Source organism: Polyergus mexicanus, unplaced genomic scaffold (genome assembly GCF_030449975.1).
Source record: "Polyergus mexicanus isolate NDT 795.1 unplaced genomic scaffold, iyPolMexi1.0 SCAF_18, whole genome shotgun sequence".
NCBI classification, from domain to species: Eukaryota; Metazoa; Arthropoda; class Insecta; order Hymenoptera; family Formicidae; genus Polyergus; species Polyergus mexicanus.
Genome location: NW_027223338.1, coordinates 4,331,379 through 4,354,197, shown reverse-complemented (window position 1 = coordinate 4,354,197; position 22,819 = coordinate 4,331,379). Strand labels below are relative to the sequence as shown.

At 29.2% G+C, this 22,819-nt stretch overlaps 4 protein-coding genes across 6 annotated transcripts; 2 read left to right on the top strand and 2 right to left on the bottom strand.

The window, feature by feature from the left end:
• The first annotated feature begins 1,845 nt into the window (after positions 1-1,845).
• Ctu2 (Cytosolic thiouridylase subunit 2) lies at positions 1,846-3,678 on the top strand. The gene is made up of 3 exons (XM_070310204.1): positions 1,846-2,095; positions 2,229-2,503; positions 2,571-3,678. Exons 1-3 carry the CDS (start codon positions 2,022-2,024, stop codon positions 3,602-3,604), a joined length of 1,383 nt encoding a protein of 460 aa, XP_070166305.1. The 5' UTR covers positions 1,846-2,021; the 3' UTR covers positions 3,605-3,678.
• A 451-nt stretch (positions 3,679-4,129) lies between these two features.
• Tango9 (transport and golgi organization 9) lies at positions 4,130-7,980 on the bottom strand. Its single transcript, XM_070310207.1, has 8 exons — positions 7,510-7,980; positions 6,925-7,047; positions 6,649-6,796; positions 6,227-6,577; positions 5,179-5,263; positions 4,918-5,076; positions 4,688-4,842; positions 4,130-4,588 (listed from the first exon to the last, which is right to left on the bottom strand). Exons 2-8 carry the CDS (start codon positions 6,999-7,001, stop codon positions 4,427-4,429), a joined length of 1,137 nt encoding a protein of 378 aa, XP_070166308.1. The 5' UTR covers positions 7,002-7,047; positions 7,510-7,980; the 3' UTR covers positions 4,130-4,426.
• A 1,144-nt stretch (positions 7,981-9,124) lies between these two features.
• Positions 9,125-13,643, top strand: LOC138940981 (uncharacterized). The gene is made up of 5 exons (XM_070310201.1): positions 9,125-9,309; positions 9,954-10,101; positions 11,180-11,405; positions 11,521-12,592; positions 12,653-13,643. Exons 3-5 carry the CDS (start codon positions 11,184-11,186, stop codon positions 12,811-12,813), a joined length of 1,455 nt encoding a protein of 484 aa, XP_070166302.1. The 5' UTR covers positions 9,125-9,309; positions 9,954-10,101; positions 11,180-11,183; the 3' UTR covers positions 12,814-13,643.
• Positions 13,221-22,344, bottom strand: Fwe (Calcium channel fwe). 3 transcript variants are annotated; one of them, XM_070310214.1, is made up of 6 exons: positions 22,235-22,344; positions 22,034-22,154; positions 21,503-21,710; positions 21,273-21,380; positions 20,200-20,369; positions 16,132-16,221 (listed from the first exon to the last, which is right to left on the bottom strand). In XM_070310214.1, exons 1-5 carry the CDS (start codon positions 22,235-22,237, stop codon positions 20,246-20,248), a joined length of 564 nt encoding a protein of 187 aa, XP_070166315.1. In that variant the 5' UTR covers positions 22,238-22,344; the 3' UTR covers positions 16,132-16,221; positions 20,200-20,245. The 3 variants fall into 3 exon arrangements, with proteins under 3 accessions (XP_070166312.1, XP_070166315.1, XP_070166314.1); XM_070310213.1 differs by having other exon boundaries at positions 20,210-20,369; XM_070310211.1 differs by lacking the exon at positions 20,200-20,369 and having other exon boundaries at positions 13,221-16,221.
• Positions 22,345-22,819: the final 475 nt, after the last annotated feature.

The following is a 22,819-nucleotide window of genomic DNA, read 5'->3' as shown; positions in this document are numbered from 1 at the left end:
ATTTAGAATGACAATTTTTTACGACCGTGTATCTACCCATACAGCACCGCAAGATTGCAACAACATTGCAGCAACATTTTTCTGCAAGATTGCAACATTGCAGAAACATTACGAAATGTTGCTGCAACGTTGTTATGATATTGCAGCAACAGTAAAATGTCCGCCTACAGAAATATTGCAATATAATATTGCAGCAACATAGCAATATAATATATATGCAATAATGCTTTATGTATATTTATCGACATAATATCTTTAACATATGAAAAAAATAATTAGAAATTAGGCATATAAGAATCAGGATTTAATGTATATATAGATTTTCTGTATTATAATAATAACGAAATTATAAATTGCAAATTTTTCGGTACACATTCGACTTTCTTCAGTGACAAAGAATATCTAAGAGAAATAAAAAAAACTCAATTTGCAATTTTGTAAATTCACAATCTCTGTATCCGAAATATTCAGATATGCAAAAAGATTGTGGTGGATTTACGCATACAAGTTTTTTCACATCTCTCTTGTCTTCATATAATCTTAAAATTTATTTATTAAAATCTGAAGTATCTTTTTTGCATGTTAAAAAATTATTATCAAATTTTTGATTTTATATAACAATGGAAACTATTAAAAGAATTCTTAGTCCAATGTCTGAGGCCCCTGTGTTGGGGTTATATCATACAATTTAAGCTAATAAAAATAGTTATTATATCTTTAATCTCATTAGTCGCTCTTTGTAAACTTTATATAATCATCGTGACTAAAAATTAAATGCGGAATAGATAGCGCAATATGCGCCGCATAGCGGTAAACGAATGAATTAGCGATTATCAAATACTTTCTTTGGAATATTTTTGGAATGTTGCTGTAACATTACTAAAGTTATATTGTAAAATAATGTCTTTGTAATATTTCTGCAACATTAAACTACAATATGCAATATTGCAATGTTGCAGTAATGTTGTTGCAAGCTTTAGTGCTGTATGGGTAATATATAATACTTAATATTGATATATGTAATAATATTCGACAATAGATTATTCGTATATTTTTTTTTTGTATCTTATGCAGGCATTTACCCGTAAATTACCGGAAATAAGTTGGCACTGGAAGTTCATATATTTTAATAATTAATAGCTCAAATGATTGCTCCTTAATTGCTCCGTCAGAATCCACAATTGCTCCCCTTTCAAAATTAATAGTTTTTGAAATATTTACAAAAAACGTAAAATATTTATCATTTTTACTCAAAAACATATTTCCAACAGTTTTCTGCAACTATATCCAGTATGAAACGATTGCTCTTTAATTACTCCATATTGCTCCATCATTATTTTCATGATTTATTGCATTTTTTATCGAAAATTAACAAATTAATTTTCCAAGCGACGCCGTTGCCATCTATCGGCCGCCTATCGAAACTATATAGCTCAGCAGCCAACGGCGAGAATATTCAAACATAATATAACAGCTCTATTGTTTATAACTACTCAAAGAGTTTAATCAACAATCGCTCAACTTGTATAATTAATCTTTTTATGATATATTAGCAAAGAAAAACCAATAATTTTTTTGGAAAAACATATTTTCCGTAGTCTACTGTAAGTATATCCAATATAAAACGATTGCTTCATATTTAAGATCGTCTTAAGCCCGTATCAGACTATGCATTGAAGATTGAAATTTTTTGCTAGAACACTACTGCGATGACGTAATTTTCGTCATACATGCGCGCGCAGGATACCTTTTCTGGTATCACTGGATGGGGTCTGTTCTTTGCAGCTGAACTGGCTGCACTGGTTCAGAGTTTATCTTTTTCTCTTCCCATTGGAAAGAGAAGGATGGGCTCTGAACTGGTGCAGCCAGTTCAGCTGTAAAAAACAGAGACCTATTCTATATTCTAAAAAATCAATTTTGTTACAGAATCTGTAAACCAGTGAACAAGTTTATAACTAATAATTTTAAATTGTAATTGTAAATAGAGTAAAATATTTTTGTGATAGATCGTAAGAAGAAACATGTGTTCGCTAAATGATTGCATATATGATGGTAACAATGACGAAATAAATAAAAACACGAAAGATTCATTAACGTTAGTACAGTTTTAAATAATAATAAATAACAACTAAACAAAAAGAAAAATCATATTCTATTATATTATCTATATATTCTATTATTAATATATTTTTATTATTATTATTTTTACTATTATATTTCTCTTGCAGGAATATGACACTATGCAGAAAATGCAGGCGTGAGAATATTGATGTATTATTAATAGGCCAAAGTGGATATTGTAAAACATGTTTTCTAACTATTACAAATCATAAGTTTAGAGCCGCTCTTGGTAAATCAAAGATTATTCACCATGGTGATACGATATTGGTTGATCACTCAGGTGAATTAAATTCTACTGTGCTTTTGCATTTTATTAAATCTGGCATGAGCGAGTCTGCCCATAAAAAAATCATTTTCAAGACAATAGTTTTATATATAGATGGTAAGTTTCACATAAGTCAATTTTGTATTGTGTATATTCAAGTTTGAGCTCATAAAAGATTCTTCAGATGGTGCTATAATGGGAAGAACGATTGATGAAAGAAAAATTTTGCAATACAAAATTGCTAAGGAAATAGAAGATTCGGGATTTAATGGTTATGTTATATCATTGAATCAAGTTTTAAACAAAGAAGATATCTTGGAAGTAAAACCGATTGATTGTCAAGAAATATACCATGAACACCAGGATCATCTACATACAATATTGAACAATTTACCAGATAATACTTCAAGAACAGATCTATTAAGTCAATTACGACGAAGATTGCTTGTATCGACAGCACGAAAATTGGGCTGTAATAAAGTATTTGTAGCAGACACTGCTATAGATATTGCCACAAAAGCGCTGGGTGATATATGTTTAGGACGAGGTGCGCAACTTTCTATGCTCGCAAACTTCTGTGACGCTCGTTATGACATCAAGATACTTAAACCATTGCGAAATTTTACACAGCAGGAATTAGTGTATTATTCGGAGCATTATAAAATAAAATCTGTTAAATTGAAAGAATCTAATGTGACAGCACCAGCAACTTCTATACAGGCATTAGCGCGCAATTTTACGACAGGATTAGAATCTCAATTTTCCGGTACAATATCCACTATATTTCGTACAGCCGAAAAAATAAGTCCGAAGATCAACGCACAGCAAAATGCAGAAGATAATTGTGTATTATGTGATACAAGATTGGATGCTACATCTTCTAATGATCAAATATCTGCTGTGAGGGCGATTGAAATTTCCAGACTGATATCTTCAAATATTGAGACAAAGACTTCTAATAATAAAGAAAAGGAAGAATCGAATAGTACAATTCTATGTTTAGATGACAAAATATACTGTAATGGTAATACTGAGTGTGGTTGTAAGAAAAGAAAAATAACTGCAGAGGATGTTTGGAGGTATCTCTGTTATAGTTGCAGGTTGATATTTCGAAATTCAGATATTTTAAGTACCTTGCCAATGCCATTATTATCTGCTGTTCAACAAAGATTAGCCTTAAAAAGTATGAGAGAGGAAATTAATGACTTTTTATTATAAATAAATGCAATTTTATTTTGAAATATTATTTTTGAATCATACATACACAAATTTTATTAGATAGAAAAATGTAAAAAGTGATATATATGTACATATTAATATAATTATTGAATTATACAATATATATAAATAAAAAAATTAATTAACATTTTTTTTTATTTGAACTAAAAATGTTGCTAGTATTAAATTATATCTTGTGTCTCTTTATATATTATAAAATTTAAGTAAATGTAAATTTAACTAATTAAAGTTAATCTTAATAATTTCTTCTATAAATATCGTATATAATTTTGTTATAAACAATATTTATCTTATTACGAAACGAGAAGAATTTTTAAGAATAAATAATCGATGAGAGCTAATAATTAGAAGCTAATAATTAGAAATTTATACAGACAAGAATAAAGAGATATGTATGATTTTATATATAATTATAATAATAAAAAATATAATATACCATACATTTTTTAATAATAAATATGTTTTATTTCATTTTTCATATCAACGTAATAAAATATATATTAAAATATACACAATATGTACTTATTGCATTATATATAGATAAATCTAGCTCTGTGTTTATCTAATTTAAACTTTATACTCCACAAGTTACACAAACAGAAATAAAGACATGTATGATTGTTTTATGTATAATTATAATAATAAAAAAAGAGATAAGTAAGAAATTGTAATTACGATTATGCATGATTGTTGAATCGTAATATCATAGATCTTGTTAAAATAATTCGTTTAATAACAAAAAAAAAAAGAAATTAATACTAGCGATAATTGCGCGCCATACAATATCCAAATTGCGTGGACTTATATTGTTTCTGGTAAATCATCTGCGGCGGTATTAATAATACGATCTTCGTCAGCTAATGTATGGCGTCCTAGACGGTATAGATATTTTTGGAATAATTGCGGAATAACGATATTGTTGTAACATGCCATACCGATTAAAAGAATCGCAAAACCAATTAGCTATAACAAAAAAATTATTTTTATTTTAAAATAATATATATATTTTTTTTATTAGTAGTAACCATTTCAATTATATATACAAAATCTCTAATCACATACCTGCATGTAATGAAAGATCTGCCATTGAAACGCTAAAGAAAAAGCCCATATTAAGATCGTTCGGACACTATCTAAAATCATCCTCGTCGTAGCGCTCATCTCTTTGGTAACACTAATACCAGCAAAATTAAAGAAAGCAATACTAAACGATATACCTGTAACGCCAAATAATAGCATATAATAAAAGCTAACAATTACAAAGAGGGAGAGAAAAGAAAAGATAAACTGACCGATAACAGCTATCAATAATTTACTACTGCTTCCAATTTCAACAAGAGCTTCCACAGAGGCTTCAAGTGTGCCGCGTGAATTATCAGCAAAGGGCGGTGGCGCAGTAATGTAATTTAGAGGAATCAAAGCAATAAAAATACCGATAAATCCAAAGATACCTGCGAAAGAGTATAAATATTATAATAAATAAGAATGATATCAATATCGAGTTTGAATCATAACGACAGATACTATACGAGAAAAACATGAAATGTACTGACCTTCCCATCCAATCGCTTGTAATGCAGGAATATTTTGTTCCATCATATATTTTTCTTCCACAACCATTTGAACAGCTGTTATTACCTATATATTTGGAACTTGGAAATCATTTTGCGATAGTAAATATTAGTGCACAATTTAATATCGTAAATTATGCAAATGTAATTAAGTCATAACTATAATTGCCAGCTCTCTTTAAAGAGATTTATAAACTGAATTGATTAGAAAGTTTATTCATTTATTTCCTAAGTAAATAGCTTCCTCATAATAATTAACAATATAACTGCCAATTTTATTCTAAATTTTACCTTATATATAAAATTCTGTGTTTAATTTGGCATTTTATTGTATCTTTAATTGTTTAGTATAAAATCATTAATTTATATTCAAATAATAGATTTAAAAATGAAAAAAATTAAAGATGAAATACATTTTTATTATATTATATTTTAAAGAACAAAATTGTTACTCAAGAAAAGATTTGCACTGCCCATAAGATATCTAGACCGAGCGTTTGCCTTTATTTAAGGAGTGGGAGTAAAGATGCACATAGAAAAGGACATACTCTGTTTCGTGCCCCTTGCATTCTCTCTCGCTCGTAGACCGTAGCATAGCGTACTCTTTCGTTATGCTACATGCAAGTGAGAAAAAATGCAAGGGGCATGGAACAGAGTATGTTCTTTTCTACGTGCACCTTGGCCCTCACTCCTCAACACTCGGTCTAGATATACTATGTCTATGGCACTGCCTAAAGGGTGTTGTAGATATTTAGACAATTCAAAATTAATTTAGTTTTATGCCAAAAATTTTTGGAAGATATCTTATGATTTAGAAAGCTTTTCACAAAGTTGTTAATAAGAAAATCGTGTGTTTGATGGTATTACTTTAAAATAATTTACATTATACTACTAAACAAATTGTCGAAAGTCTCTTTATAGAACAAGAATCAATTGTTGGACATGTTAAAAACTTGTTTATACAAAAATGAATAAAATTTCAATCGATGAACCCAATGTAACAATAAGTTGATAATAATAAAAAATGTACCTGGGCAAATATAATAAGCAAGTCTCCAGTGATTACAGAATTTACACTGATATCACTATCTCCCATTGTTAATATATCACTAGCACCAACGAATGCTAAGCCTATTATGACAAAACCAATGCCTATCCATTCCCTCATTCCCAATTTTCTATTAAGAAATCCAATAGAAAGCATTCCTGTAAAAACGATTACTGATCCACGTAACATCTGGAAACTACTCGCATAAGTCATGTTCAGACCAATATACATTATGGATGTCGCAAACATATCACACAATGCAGGTACAAGTAAAATGAAAGGATTAAAAATCCTCGAACCCTTGGTGAGTACATTGTTATCTACAGAACCATCCTGCAAACAAATTCATACCATAAATAATAAGCTCGATCCATCTTTAAAAAATTAAGATCATAGATACCTACAGCTCGTCGATTATAATAATAATAAAAGATTTTAAATGCCAAGAAACAAAGAGCCTCTCCAATAAACATAAATAATGATTGCATAAAAGGATGATTAAAATGCCTAAGTTGCTTATCTTCTCCAAGTACCACTTGTCGATCTGCGTACCTAAATAAATTTAAAGTCAAATTCTCTCTTCAATATGTACAAAATTAATGTTATTTATGAGATTCATTAATGTTTCCTCTATGCCATAATTCATTTAATTTTTTTATACCAATACTAAATGCACTTACTTAACTGATAAAGTATTAAATGAGCCTGTAATTATTTGAAGTATAGCTAATGTACGTTGATAATTTGTCCACGCCATTGTTGATGATTGGTATAAAAGTGATTGTTACTGCATATATCTATTCCTATCGAAATACAATACCATACTTAATGATCTCACAATAATTTTTTTTTTTTTAAATCTTAAATTTAATAAATATGTAATAATATTTATAAATATAATATTTAATAAATATATATTAAATTTATTAATATATAATATAAATATATAATAGTTCTACTATTAGTAAAATCCCTACTATTTTTTCTATCAATAGGATCAAAATTTTGTAGCATTACATAATTTATTGAGCAAAATAGAGAAATAATAATTAAAATCGTCGCTTTGCTAAGCGAAAAGTTAGAAATTTACTTAAAATCGTGTAATTATTTAATTTGTTTAATTCGGTTGATCATAGTCAGGTTATGTTGTAGATATGTTTACGTCATTTTATTTTACAGCGCAACGATTTTAATTATTTTAGTATTTTGTACACGAAATTTCATTGAAATCGATGAGGAGATATTCTGTACATTTTTCTACCTACCCAAGTTTTATATTTTTCACTTAACGCTTCCTTTCATGAGGTGACCAAGTTGAAATTGGATCCACAGATGATATAAAATTTACGATTTAAATTGGCATCGATTGGATAAGATAAAATCCAATTTCACTGTTAATAACTAATAAAAAAATAGGTGAAAATAAGTGGTGAACGATAATGTGCTCTTAAATCCTCTCAAGAAAATATTAGAAGATTGTAAAGTCCGTCTGTTGGATGCTGACTGTTCTCACATTACAATATATATATATATCCATTTGCTGACAGTGAATAATATCATATTAATATAATCTCAGTTCGAAGAAATTGCTTTGTTCCGATATTCTGAACACTCTATATACAACATATCAGAACGAGGGACAATGAGAACGTGTGGATAGAGAGAGACAAAAGAGGATTTGACAGCACAGATGATGTAAGAAATTGACGGAATGTTTGACAGAACGGAAAATACCACGAGGCTGATATTACATATACAGGGTGTCCCATTTTAATCTCCTCAGGCAAATATCTCAAAAACCAAGCCCGGAAGAGAAAAATGTTTCAGACAAAAGTTGTTTAGTTTCGAGGGGGCCATAAAATGGTGACAATGATTTGACCTTGGAAAATCATTTGAAGGTCATGTGAAGATCAACTTTAAAATCTTAAATGGAAACCCCCATTTTTTATTTAGTATTCTTGTAGCTGACATCGAGAGCTTTCCAAAACACTATAATAAAGTATTTTTTCATTAAGTACTTTTTGAGTTATTTTATATTTTAATCTGACATATTTTGATATAAAAAATTAAATATCTCGTAAAATATTTAGTTTTTGATAATCTTACCGTAATACTTCTATGTACAGAATAATGAGACAAATCAATTAGTATTAAAAAAAAAATTGTTTTTAAGAAAATTATTTACGATGTATTTTTTTAAACAATTATTTGTTTTTTTTGGCACTAATTAATTTGTCTCATTATTCTGTACATAGAAGTATTACGGTAAGATTATCGAAAACTAAATATTTTACGAGATATTTAATTTTTTATATCAAAATATGTCAGATTAAAATATAAAATAACTCAAAAAGTACTTAATAAAAAAATACTTTATTATAGTGTTTTGGAAAGCTCTCGATATCAGCTACAAGAATACTAAATAAAAAATGCGGGTTTCCATTTAAGATTTTAAAGTTGACCTTCACATGATCTTCAAATGATTTTCCAAGGTCAAACCAATGGTACCATCTTATGGCCCCCTCGAAACCAAACAACTTTTGTCTGAAACATTTTTCTCTTCCGGGCTTGGTTTTTGAGATATTTGCCTGAGGAGATTAAAATGGGACACCCTGTATATGTATGTATGTACATATGTTGTATTGGAGACACCGATTGGTTATTGGATGGAGAAAATTTCCGAAATCCCTAGCAAGATTCTAGAAATTCTCTATTTAATAGCCAATTGGGGAGAAAGTTCATAGGGGGCGTTCCACTTAACGACTGCAACGCTCGAGGGCACCACCTGCCTTTGTTTGACTTTCGGTGAACAACAAGGATGAAACGATACCGTGAGCGTTGCGGTCGTTAAATAGCGCGCCCATGGCCCATAGTAATGTAATGTCAGCGGCTGACAGTCAGCCCCAAACATCGTATAACCTATAAAAAAAGCCTGTATTTTTGTTAATTGTTTTTAATTGACTTTACACTGGAACTTAGATTAGATTAATCTGTCTGTGTCACCTCCAATGGTGTTCAATAATATGTATATATTTGTACCACAGAAATGATTCGTATGTATATAAGTAAGTATATAATCCTGGTGGAAATAATTTTTTTCCTTTCACCCGAAGATTATGCGAGAACTACAATTTTTTATAATGTAACTACAACTTTTTAGATTTCTAAGAGTAATTTTCACGTCAAACTACGATTTGGCCTATGTTTGTAGTTTTTCATAAATTTATATAAAGAGTTATGATTTTCTATATAACTATATACACATACATATATACATACATATTATAGAGTTTAATTATAATCTATAATTTACTATATCGCTCGCGTGAAACTTATAAATATTTGTAAATACTTTTTACAATTCGCTACTATTTCCTACAACTTACTATAAATTTCTACAATCTCCACAAATTTTTAGAAAGTTGTAATTTGCTTAAAATGAAAATTTCAATTTTTTCGTAGAGATACGTAAATTGTTATAAAATTATTTCTAGCAAGAAATAACGGAGTCAACTGAAAATGTTTCCTACATCTTAAATGACATGTTTATATTTACAAAAAAATTTATGCTATGTATTTTTTTAGATATCCTTTTTATCAACAATATATTGTGGAATTTCATATTTTCTACAAAATTATCAGATATTTTTTTATTGAATTATTTAAGCTCTCTCCTATTTTCTCATGCAATATTTGAATAATATTGTAGGTAGACAACTATATTAAGATCATACAAAAGAAGATTAAAATCTACAACAATATAAAGTTACTTGTCCCAGTTACATCAGGATAATCATATATACACTGGAAAAATTGACGCTTGTAACAATAAGTATTGAATCAAATATTCAGAAAAAGTATGTTATATATAATTGATTATTATACTTATTTTAATAAATATTCAGTACTTAATCCCATTATAAACTTTATTATATATTTTAAAACTTAAAGAAAAAAATTGGTGATGGAAAGCATGTAGGATATATATACTGGGTGGCCCATTTTAATCTATCCAGTCGAATATCTCAAAAACTCAGCCCGGAAGAGAAAAATGTTTCAAACAAAAATTGTGTGGCTTCAAAGGGGCTATAAGACGGTGACAATGATTTGACCTTGGAAAATCATTTGAAGATCATGTGAAGGTCAACTTTAAAATCTTAAATGGAAACCCGCATTTTTTATTTAGTATTCTTGTAGCTGACATCGAGAGCTTTCCAAAACACTATAATAAAGTATTTTTTTATTAAGTACTTTTTGAGTAATTTTATATTTTAATCTGACATATTTTGATATAAAAAATTAAATATCTCGTAAAATATTTAGTTTTTGATAATCTTACCGTAATACTTCTATGCACAGAATAATGAGACAAATCAATTAGTATAAAAAAAAAAATTGTTTTCAAGAAAATTATTTACAATGTATTTTTTAAACAATTATTTGTTTTTTTTGGCACTAATTAATTTGTTTTATTATTCTGTACATAGAAGTATTACGGTAAAATTATCGAAAACTGAATATTTTACGAAATATTTTATTTTTTATATCAAAATATGTCAGATTAAAATATAAAATTACTCAAAAAGTACTTAATAAAAAAATACTTTATTATGGTGTTTTGGAAAGCTCTCGATGTCAGCTACAAGAATACTAAATAAAAAATTGGGGTTTTCATTTAAGATTTTAAAGTTGACCTTCACATGACCTTCAAATGATTTTCCAAGGTCAAGTCATTGTCACCATCTTATGGCCCCCTTGAAGCCACACAACTTTTGTTTGAAACATTTTTCTCTTCCGGGCTTGGTTTTTGAGATATTCGACTGGATGGATTAAAATGGGCCACCCAGTATATATATATAATTATCTTCTTTTTATACCTCTCTGTGTGTCATTTAAAATAAATTATTTTAAATTTGTCTTTTTCAATATTTTTAGAATCATGACTCGTAAATGTGCATTGTGTAAAGAAAGCAATTATAAAAGGAACAATTATAGTTTTTTCTCAGCTCCTAAAGATACAGAAACACGCAGGAAATGGCAAAATGCTCTTGCCATTAAAAATTATACTGTCACTGATGACACATATATATGTAGCAGACATTTTCACGAGAATGATATTATTACACATTGGATCAGTGGAGTACCACCACAAGTAATAAAGGTGCTTGATGAATACAAAATATATGCAAAGTTAGCAAGTATGCTTAATTAAAAATGATAGCAAATACACTTTCATTGATATTACTGAAGATTGTATCTATTGTTTGTCGCTACAGATTAAATACAAGAAATGTCGATTGCGTCCAGGAGCTGTACCAAGTAGAAATTTCCACTCGGTCAGTAACATGCAGTCAACAGATAAAGACAGCTTAAATCAACAGGAAGTAGATATCAAGAATTTGATATCTAGAAAGGAACAAGCGTCGGAAGAGAGCGAGACCTTTTTGATACCTAGAAGAAAGAAAAGTCTGAGTGACAATGAAGATACAGAAAATGAAAATACTGATGTGCATTATCACACTTATTCTAAATCACAAGACTATGTATACAACTCAAAAGAAAATGATAATTTGTATATCCAATTATCGAAAAATATGGATAAGGAAGACGATGTCTCTATGCAAGATTCAAAATTGAAAAAATTAAAACCCGATATAAAAGAATCAGTTAAAACATTAAGACACGATAACAGTTTAAATCCAGATTTCGTAGAAGTAACGACTGAATCTATGAATGCAGATAAAAAAAGGAATCAGATATCTAACAAATTAACTCGCGCGAAAACGTTTAATAAAACGATGGAATGTAATATCGAAAGATATGAGTCTTCTGAAGAAGATGGAATATCGCTGGAAACTTCGGAGTACGATATCGAGTACGATACCGCGAATTCTTTTCCGAAAGAGAAACCTGTAGAGGATAACTTAAGAATGCCTAACGATTTATACATAGATAATCGAGAATTAGCTACTTTGGATTATGATTGTTTAGATATGCAGGATAAAGAAGCATTTGATGAGGTTAGTGAGAATGAGATATTGTTTGAAGATTTTCTTGAAGTATACACAGAAGTATCTATACCACGTGGTTGGTCCTGCTTGGTAACATCGAAAGGACACGGTACGACAGTGGTATATCTTTGTATGGGAATAACAAACGACGGATTACCTTTTGTGGAGAAACAAGTTTTTATAAGAAGTGATATGGTTTTACATTGCGCTGCAGCTAATAGAGAAATTGATCCGCTTATGCACAATCTCGTGAAAGAAAGGAAACATAGCAAAGTGAAAAACTTACTGGATATAGAAATATTTATCGACGAGTTTGATCAACGAGTCATTTGCCAAGGTAAAATTACAATGCCTTTTTTTTTTTAGTCTTGACTGAATCATTTTTTTTTCCAAATAGGCTTAAACGATCCTGAAGATTTTGAAAATGTCGATATAATTGAAATTGCATACAAGGATGGAATCAGATGGAGACACATTTCTTGTCCGTTGATTGTAAATAACAACTCGTCCAGATGTACAAAATGCACTATGTTATTACATTTACTAAATAAATCTTAAAGTTTTTATGTATAGGGGATCTCGGGATAAAACATAAGATCAGAATTTCTAGGCAATAATTAAAATAGAATGAAAATTGAGGGGAGATTCCAAAATAACAGGATGGTTTGGTGATAATTCGCCAGAATAACAAATTTCTATTATATCCTTAGATTTTCATTCTTTCGATTATTATACTCGTTAATTGCAAAAATAATATTTAATATGCTAGTTTAATATAATGTTAATCTTCAGAACTTAAATCAAATACATAGCATATGCAGGAATTCCATTCCAGTTATTTTAATAATATAGAACAATATCTGATTAATTTTTCCTCAATGAAAATGTTGTATCATTGATAACAACTTTCTCTTATTTTGATATCAAAACTTTCCAAAACAAATTAAAATCTACTAATGTATGCTACTGTATGATCTCCCCTCACCATTTATACACAATCAAGTGAGATATAAAGTATAAAATTTTTGTCTTTTTAATTTGATAAAGTTTACTCCATAAAGAAAAACGTCCCTTTACTTTTAATTGCTTATAAATTAAATATATTGATATATAAGGTGAGTCTAATAAAAATTTCACTACATTTTTCTCGAAAACGATTAGGTCAACTTTTTATGAGACTCACCCTATATATTGACATCTTAATATTAGGATTTTTGTTGTTAATTTAATTAAGAAAAATTTGCCAATAAGGATTTATCCTATAAAAGTAGAATATCCTGTATATACTTGTAAGATAACAGACACATCATACATCATTTCAATACATCGATATTTTTCTATAGGTAGTATATTATATGTTTGTACTCTCTCTGTGTGTTTATGTGCATACGTATATGCACATATATGTACATGGAACAGTATTAATCACAAAAATTTATTTTATTATAAATAATCATACTTCTTTCAATATATATGAAATAAATTATAATTAAAAGATTATATAAAATAAGCTAGATAATTACCTCTATATGTATGAATAATCATATCAGCAATTGATATATTTAATAATTATAACATGAAAATCAAGTAAAAGCCAAATAATAATATAAATATATTGCTTTTCTCTTCTTAAATAAATTATAAACAGGTATGTATGGCAAATCAAAATATGGCTTAAATATAAGGCAAGAAAAAACTCTTAAGCAGTAGTATCAATACAAGTATTACAAATATAACTAATAAATAATGATGATGATGACGATTAAGGATACAACTTTGACAAAATTCCGATCAATTTAATTGGTGTCAACTGAATAGAATTGTCTACAAAATTCATCAAAATTTCGAATTATATTATTCATTTCTAATTAAATTTTTCATATGTCAAATATAACAAAAAATGAATATTCCCATGTATATTAACAAAATACTCCAGATATTATCAATAAATTAATCGGAATTTAATTCAGATGACCTTAAGAAGCATTTTTGGCACATTTAATATCAGTATTTTAGAATAAAATAGGACAATGTCGAAATATTCACACAAAGGATGCCAAGTGCCACAAATGCCATTTACTCGCAATATCTGAATACTTTAGAATTGTACTTACAAAATCCACACACACATTTTCGATTATTTAAGTGAAATATTAGAAACTGTGTGCTAGGCATATGTGGAAATTAATGCATATATACAAAGTGTCACACAATTATAAGTATCTCATCTAGGGATTCTTCAAGAGAAGCTTGTAGTTTACTTTTTTTAGGGGAAGCTTAATACTTGGCTCTTTTGATTTACATATCAAAAAGAAAAGTGGAAGAACTTATCATTAAAATTTAATGTGTATGATACAATCTACGTATATGCAATATTTATGTGATTATACAGAATTTATCATATATATAAGAATGTGTCAAATAGCAAAGAACATTAAATCTGTCATATCGCACAATAAGGCATCAGTGCATGCGCGTATTTCTTCTAATGATATAAACACGCGCAAAAAGTATTACATCATTCTGCTTTAACAGCAAGAAGTAAAATAATTCGAATACACACATGGCGAGGAAAGACGAAACGGATTCGTATTTTTTATTCACCAAATCCTTAGATTACAACTATTAAAACAAGCACTGAAGCATTAATTCATCCTGCACATTCACAGTTTTATCAGCTGGTCATATAATAATTAAGTTTACAGCACTATACATACACAATAAGTAATTATTTACAAAAACTTACATCTCACTATGAGAATCATATGGAAGTTATTTCAGGTTCTAAACATGTCCCTTCAAAATGTTGTAATTTTTGGATAATGATTATATATGCATGAAATAGAACCTTAGTTATGAGAGACCTTGATTTTAATGACACAAAAATTAAAGTAATCTGTGAGATGTAAATTTTTATAATTTATCCAATAAAAATTATAAAACTGTTTAAATGTGTAACAATGCTATCTTAAAACATTTAAATTTGATGCATATATAGTTTATTTGGCAGAGAGAAGCTTATCTATATAATATATATGTATATATATAAAGGATCATAAAACTAATATATCATGACTTGTCTGCTCTTATAACATTCTAAAAACAATCTGTTTTACAATTTGAATGCAAAATAATAATGAAAATATTATTCGATTTTATGTTTTTGCTGTAAGTGTGTTTGCTTAACTAATCTGTAACAAAATAATCATCTCTCTCCAAAGCGAAGCACTTTATACATTACATTGAAAACAGGTTACATGATCATTTACAATTTTCTATTATTTTGCTTGTTAACGTCTTACGACATACAGTGGACAAATGGGCCTATGGATAACTAGGCCCATGAACAACATCATCCTCTATGACAGTCTTTGACTTTGGCATTATTCTAAATGAAGCAACAAATTCTTCCATACTATATTCTCGTAATATATTCCATTCCATTTTACTCACATTTGATACAAACATAAGGTATAATAAACGCATACATACGTGTTCTCGTTAATCGACCAACTCTTAAAGCAAGATTAAATCGGAGAAAGCCCATTAGATATTAAGATTAAACAAATTTTTTTCAGAATCTTTTCAAATTATAACATATTTGAATCCGTACATCCACGATACAATTTATGTTCGATACTATCTTAAAGATTCAATGAATAATGAATGTATGAAATCACTATTGGAATACCGGATTACAATATATATCAATGTTATAGCTAAAATGAAATGAAAGCATGTTCGTGGGCTCAGTTACTGATATTTACTTGGATGATTAATTATCACTCACAATCATTCACATGAAACGTTGGATTGCTCACCCAATTAGTTCCTAATGATCAAACGATACTACTTGGGGTACTGCTCAAACCGATCGGCTGAGTATTTTCAACTAGTGTGGACCGCATGCTTGACGCTGGAGCTTGAATATCCATTGCTGCTGTTCTCATTTCGCCAAAGGGTGCCCTAAAGTATGGATATCTTCTTAATATTTTTCAAGAATTCTTATTTCTTTCTATTAATATAATACATACATTAATTCTATATTTATTGTTTTACAGGCACATATACAGGGTGTCCCATTTTAATCTCATCAGGCAAATATCTCAAAAACCAAGTCCGGAAGAGAAAAATGTTTCAGACAAAAGTTGTTTGGTTTCGAGCAGGCCATAAGATGGTACCATTGGTTTGACCTTGGAAAATCATTTGAAGGTCATGTGAAGGTCAACTTTAAAATCTTAAATGGAAACCCGCATTTTTTATTTAGTATTCTTGTAGCTGACATCGAGAGCTTTCCAAAACACTATAATAAAGTATTTTTTCATTAAGTACTTTTTGAGTTATTTTATATTTTGATCTGACATATTTTGATATAAAAAATAAAATATTTCGTAAAATATTCAGTTTTCGATAATCTTACCGTAATACTTTTATGTACAGAATAATGAGACAAATTAATTAGTGCCAAAAAAAAACAAATAATTGTTTAAAAAAATACATCGTAAATAATTTTCTTAAAAACAATTTTTTTTTTATACTAATTGATTTGTCTCATTATTCTGTACATAGAAGTATTACGGTAAGATTATCAAAAACTAAATATTTTACGAGATATTTAATTTTTTATATCAAAATATGTCAGATTAAGATATAAAATAACTTGAAAAGTACTTAATAAAAAAATACTTTATTATAGTGTTTTGGAAAGCTCTCGATATCAGCTACAAGAATACTAAATAAAAAATGGGGGTATCTATTTAAGATTTTAAAGTTGACCTTCACATGACCTTCAAATGATTTTCCAAGGTCAAATCATTGTCACCATCTTATGGCCCTCTCGAAACCAAACAACTTTTGTCTGAAACATTTTTCTCTTCCAGGCTTGGTTTTTGAGATATTTGCCTGAGGAGATTAAAATGGGACATCCTGTATAAGTACCATTTTACAAAGAACAGCCAATGTCATTCTATGGCTAAAATAAATTATTATATAAAAATTATTTATTCTTTTATGGAATCCTAGAATGACATAGACATTTTGTTCTGTTATCGTGACATTAACAAGAGTATCCCACTGTTACAATATTTTTTTATATTTTTTTAACAGCCATTATTAGATGAAATTTCTGAAATTATTTAAAAAAAGAAATTCTTGAAATAGCATATTATATGCACAGCTATTATATGCATAACAATTTAAAATATTATACAAAAAATATTTAAATTAAAATTCTGTTAAATTATACCTGTTTAAAAAGAGAATCTTTTTTTTTAATTAACCAAAGAATATAATTTTCTTTGTTAAAGAAATTTTGTTTATATGTATTCATAATTCGCATTAAAAATTCGTTATTTTCAAAATAACTATCATACATGTGAGACCAGAAATGTTCATTTAGAACGAATATGTTCAAAATTTTCTATGTTTTCAAAATAAAGTAAAATGAAAATTGACACATACACCCATAACTATAATATAAGATGTCTGACGGATTTTTGCGAGCTTATTTTATTAATTGTAATGGAAAAATATCTTAAATATATGAATCAGCACATGCATTCTTTTCAAGTTGCAAATAAAGAAATGCCAACATCCGAATAAAGCATGTCAATATTGATGAAACATTACTCAATATTGCACCAATATTATAACAAAATATTAATAAACATAGTTAGGTATTAAATAATGATAGGAATGTAATGTTAGTGTGCACTTACTGCTGAGAGCACAGTATCATAATTAATCGGAAATAGTTACACAGAAAGGAATCATCGCCAATTTTTCAAATTTTCAATATATATACCAGGTATATAAATATGAAACCGGAATTTTGGTATAGAAAATACACGTTTATTGTATGAAAATAATAAAAAATATTTTATTCGAAGTATTGCCCATTGCTAGCTATACATTTTTCCCATCTCTCTGACAATTTGTGGATGCCATGCCAAAAAAACTGTTGCTCCTTTGAGGCAAACCAGTCATCGAGCCATTTTCGTACATTTTCGTAAGAAGTGAAGTGTTGCTCAGCAAGTGCGTGTCCCATCGATGCAAATAAGTAGTAATCGGATGGAGCCAAGTCTCGTGAGTAAGCCGCATGCGAAAGTATTTCCCAACTAAACGCCTCAATCGTTTCCTTGACCGGTTTTGCTGTGTGTGATGGTGCATTATCATGAAGCAAAATCACTTTGTGTTGCCTTTTTTGATATTCTGGTCGTTTTTCACGCAAAGCTTGATTCAAATCGATCATTTGTTGCCGGTAGCGTTCAGTATTAACGGTTTCGCCAGGTTTTAGCAGCTCATAATAGATCACACCCTTCTGATCCCACCAAACACAGAGCATTGTCTTCCGTCCATAGCGATTTGGTCTTGCAGTCGAAGTCGATGATTCGCCTGGAGTTACCCATGATCTTTTACGCTTAGGATTCTCGAAATATATCCACTTTTCATCGCCAGTCACAATTCGATGGAGAAATGACTTTCTTTTGTACCTAGCGAGCAGCATTTCGCAAGTGGTTTTTCGGTTTTCCTGCTGTCTTTCGTTCAGTTCATGTGGAACCCAGTTTCCCATCTTCTGGATCTTTCCCATGGCTTTCAAACGTATGGAGACGGCTTCTTGTGTCACGTTTAATTGATTCGCGAGTTGTTGTTGCGTTTGAGCGTCATCCTCATCCAACAATGTTTGCAATTCGCTGTCTTCAAACTTTTTCGGTCGTCTTCCACGTTCTTCGTTTCTCACGTCAAAATCGCCACTTTTGAATTTTTTAAACCACTCAAAGCACTGTGATTTACCAAGAGCATGCTCACCGTAAGCTTCGACAAGCATTCGATGCGATTCTGCAGCAGTTTTCTTCAAATGGTAACAGAAAATCAATGCTGTCCGCAAATCGTAGTTTCCAGGCACAAAATTCGACATGTTCAACGCTATTAAAAACTATGTTGTTGTATGAAACTTGTATTGTTGTGAGTTAAAAATCTTTATCAGATGTCAAAACAAGAAAATGGCGCCAATGACGCGGTTTGACAATAACTACATTGACAGCTAGGGCCATCTATGGGCAAATTCCGGTTTCATATTTATATACCTGGTAAATATCTGAATATATATACATATATATACACATGTAATGTGTGTGTATGTGTAAATGGGTGGATGAGTGGATATGTGTATATATAATAAAATCGAAAACTATTACACATACCAGAAGAAAAACTTTTTTTTTCTATTCAAATATTTTTATAAACTTTATCTCTAATGTTCTTCTAAAATGTCAAAATATTTGAAAATTGATTCCTTTCTGTATATTTACATACAATTATAGAGATATATTGATGCATTTGTTAATTAAATTTAATAACTATTAAATAAGATTATATATTGTATTAATTAATACAAAAAATGTGTATGTATATATATAATTAAGAATTAACTGTAAAATGTAATTAAAGCAGAAATATTGCAATGTATATATAATACTTTATTATGTATACTGTATTATGTATATATAATAGTTTATGTAATGAAATGCTCATAAAAAGCTCATAAAAACAAACATGCAACATGCTGATTGAATAGATAAACATCAATAATTTAACTCAATATTAAAAGATATTTTGAAACAATGAGATTTGGAGATATTGCAAATTACTACTAAGTCTTATTTCTTTAGTAAAAAAAATGTAACATTATTCAAATTTTAAAATAATTTTAAAATTTAATTATATTTTGTTTTTTTTTTAAATCTTGATTAATTTTATCTCTCCATTTAATTATCTAGAAGACATCATTTTGTATAAATTTATCAGATTGTCTTCAAATTTCATTATTTAAAGATATTTTCAACTGTGGAATTAAAGCAGCAATACAATAAAATACGATACAAATGGAAATTTATAATGAAATGTTATAAAGCATTTAGATGCAGTAGTAACATTAAATATTACATATTATTGCCTGGTTAGTGAAGTGTTGCAATGAATATTTGATGATTTATGTAGGCCTCCAGACGTCAGGATCCTCCATGAGAGTAGTATGGTGATCTGTAGAAGGAGGCACTGTACCTTGTGGGGAACCCACACCCGACGTCATTCCTGCTGGGTCGGGCCTGGACCCTCTGTGTTATCAGGTTACAAATTAGTATTTTATTATTAATGTTCATGAAAGGTAACTTTGTTCACGACGATTAAAATTAGAATCAAGCCTTGTCTTGTCAAAGCTTCGACACAATGTTCAAATATTTTTGACAGTTTATTTCATGAAAAAAGAATTCTTTGTAAAATAATTTTGTAAAATATATTTTTCCCCACACAAACCAAAGCAAAGCGTTAAAATGAAGACAAACATAACACAAAAAATCAATTCTTCCACCTTTCCACAAGCAAAAAAGGAAAAGAAAAACACTGTGCATTAAAAACTATAATCACATTACACATTATTCAGTTTTATAAATGTAACACATGAATGTAATGTTACATCAATGCCAAACTGTATGACAAATATCCTGTTGATAGATAAGAGAAATAGATAAATGTACTTCGCATCTATTTCTCTAAACTCTAAAAATTTGATACTTTTAAGAAATTTTATTGCAATGCCATCAACCATCTTGGATTACAACCTTAGGAGAAAATAAATCAATGTAAATGTTTCTTACAATTTATAGCCATATTAACAATTTTTTGCATCTATAAAATGAGTTTGGCACGATAACAGCTTTTACAATATACATATAAAGTATCAATATGAGATGACAATATTGATGGTACAGTTTCTGATGTGCATTTTACAAATCTGCTTCATCAAATTAAACTAATTTGATAAAAAATTATTCATATGGATATAATTCATACAATTTATACATATCAATTTGGTCATTCCTGATGGCACAATTAATAATGATCGACTGATTGCGCTTATATATCTTTTTTTTTTTATATATATTGATATAAAGTTCTCGTTCAGATATTCTATAAATCATACCGCTATCAGGTTTATGGAAAAATTGTATATCACTTACTTTTTACCCAGGGACATCATTCCGTATATTATACCCGTTGTAAATATCAAACCGCTGCCAAATATACTACCCATTCCTGGACATAGGAAGACTGCTGGCAATGCTATTCTAGATCAATGAACATGAATCAAGGATATAATTCAATTCATATATATAACATTATATAAAAATCTCATAGTATTTAATAAATTCTAGGAAGTAAATAAGTAAAGAGAGGAGAGAGTACTTACAAACAATAACCAGCTGCTCTATTCCAATATGGTTTCTTTTCCACCCAGTCGCTTAAATTCTGTACAAAGTCAATGAACAAGCAGCAGCAGGGCGCTTCAATCATTACAACTAGGAAACCGGCTATCATTTGCCACATACCGCCAATTAAGCAGTCGATCTGACCAAAGAGTATCGACGCGCAATTCCAAGCTCCGAGAAAGATTGCAACTGTAAATAAATAAGACCATTTTCTACAAGTTATGCTTCAACAATTGGCAGCCTCAATTTCTACATTTATAATGTTGTTTAAGCTGAATAAATAAAAGAAAAAAAAGAAAAAAAAAACATTTCTCGAAGATAAACTAAGCTAAGCATGAAAGATATTTATTTCAAGATTTTATATCGAATATTCAAACAATATCTCTCGTATGCATGCAACATATACATACAATATGAAATTGTTATACGTAATGCATAAAAAAAAAGAAGGGGAGGAGAAAGGATAAATAATGTAAAATGGAATATCACACATATGTTTATAACGAACTCACTTATACTGCCTACGGTACCGAGTCCACGGCCAGCATACTTCATCCACCAAGGGGCATCATCCTTGGCAACAGGATCCTGTCCAGGCCTCTGCATAATCGATGCTATTTTTTCGCCAAACGACTAAAAAAAAAATGCACATACATTATGATATATTACGAACGCGCACATTTTGTCGCTAGATGTGTTCAAAAGCGAATTACCATGTTCGATGTTATCCTTTAGTTCTCGTCAGCTGAGATCGTTGACAGCACCGCTGGCTGATGTCCACCGATATCCGATATCTGTTGATGTTGGATGTTAATCGATGTACAGAAAAATCGACCCGCTAGTTTCGCGTTTGCAATCACGAGGGCGCGTTTCCATAAGTATATACTATTTTGCGCGAATTTCAAAAAGAAGAAGAAGAAGAAGAAGAAAAAACCACTCGTATCACGCAAATCGACAAAAAATTTTCTCAAAATGAAAAAGAATGGATAAGATTAATAGTAAAACATTTTTTTCCTCATTTTTTACAAAATTTATTCGAATATTTATAAAAATATACACATTCATATTTTTATAGTTTATTAAAATTTAAATACTATATAATTGTTTCTTCACACGAGTAAAAATTTTATTTTAGGCACATTTTTTTTTTTTTTTTGCCATCCACCTTGTCGATCTAATTAAGTTTAAGCGCACTTAAAAATTTATATTTGTAATAGAGAGATTAGAAATTTATTATTCTAATTTATTATTCTATTTATATTGTAAGAGAAAAATATAAGAGAGCAAAGTTTGTAATT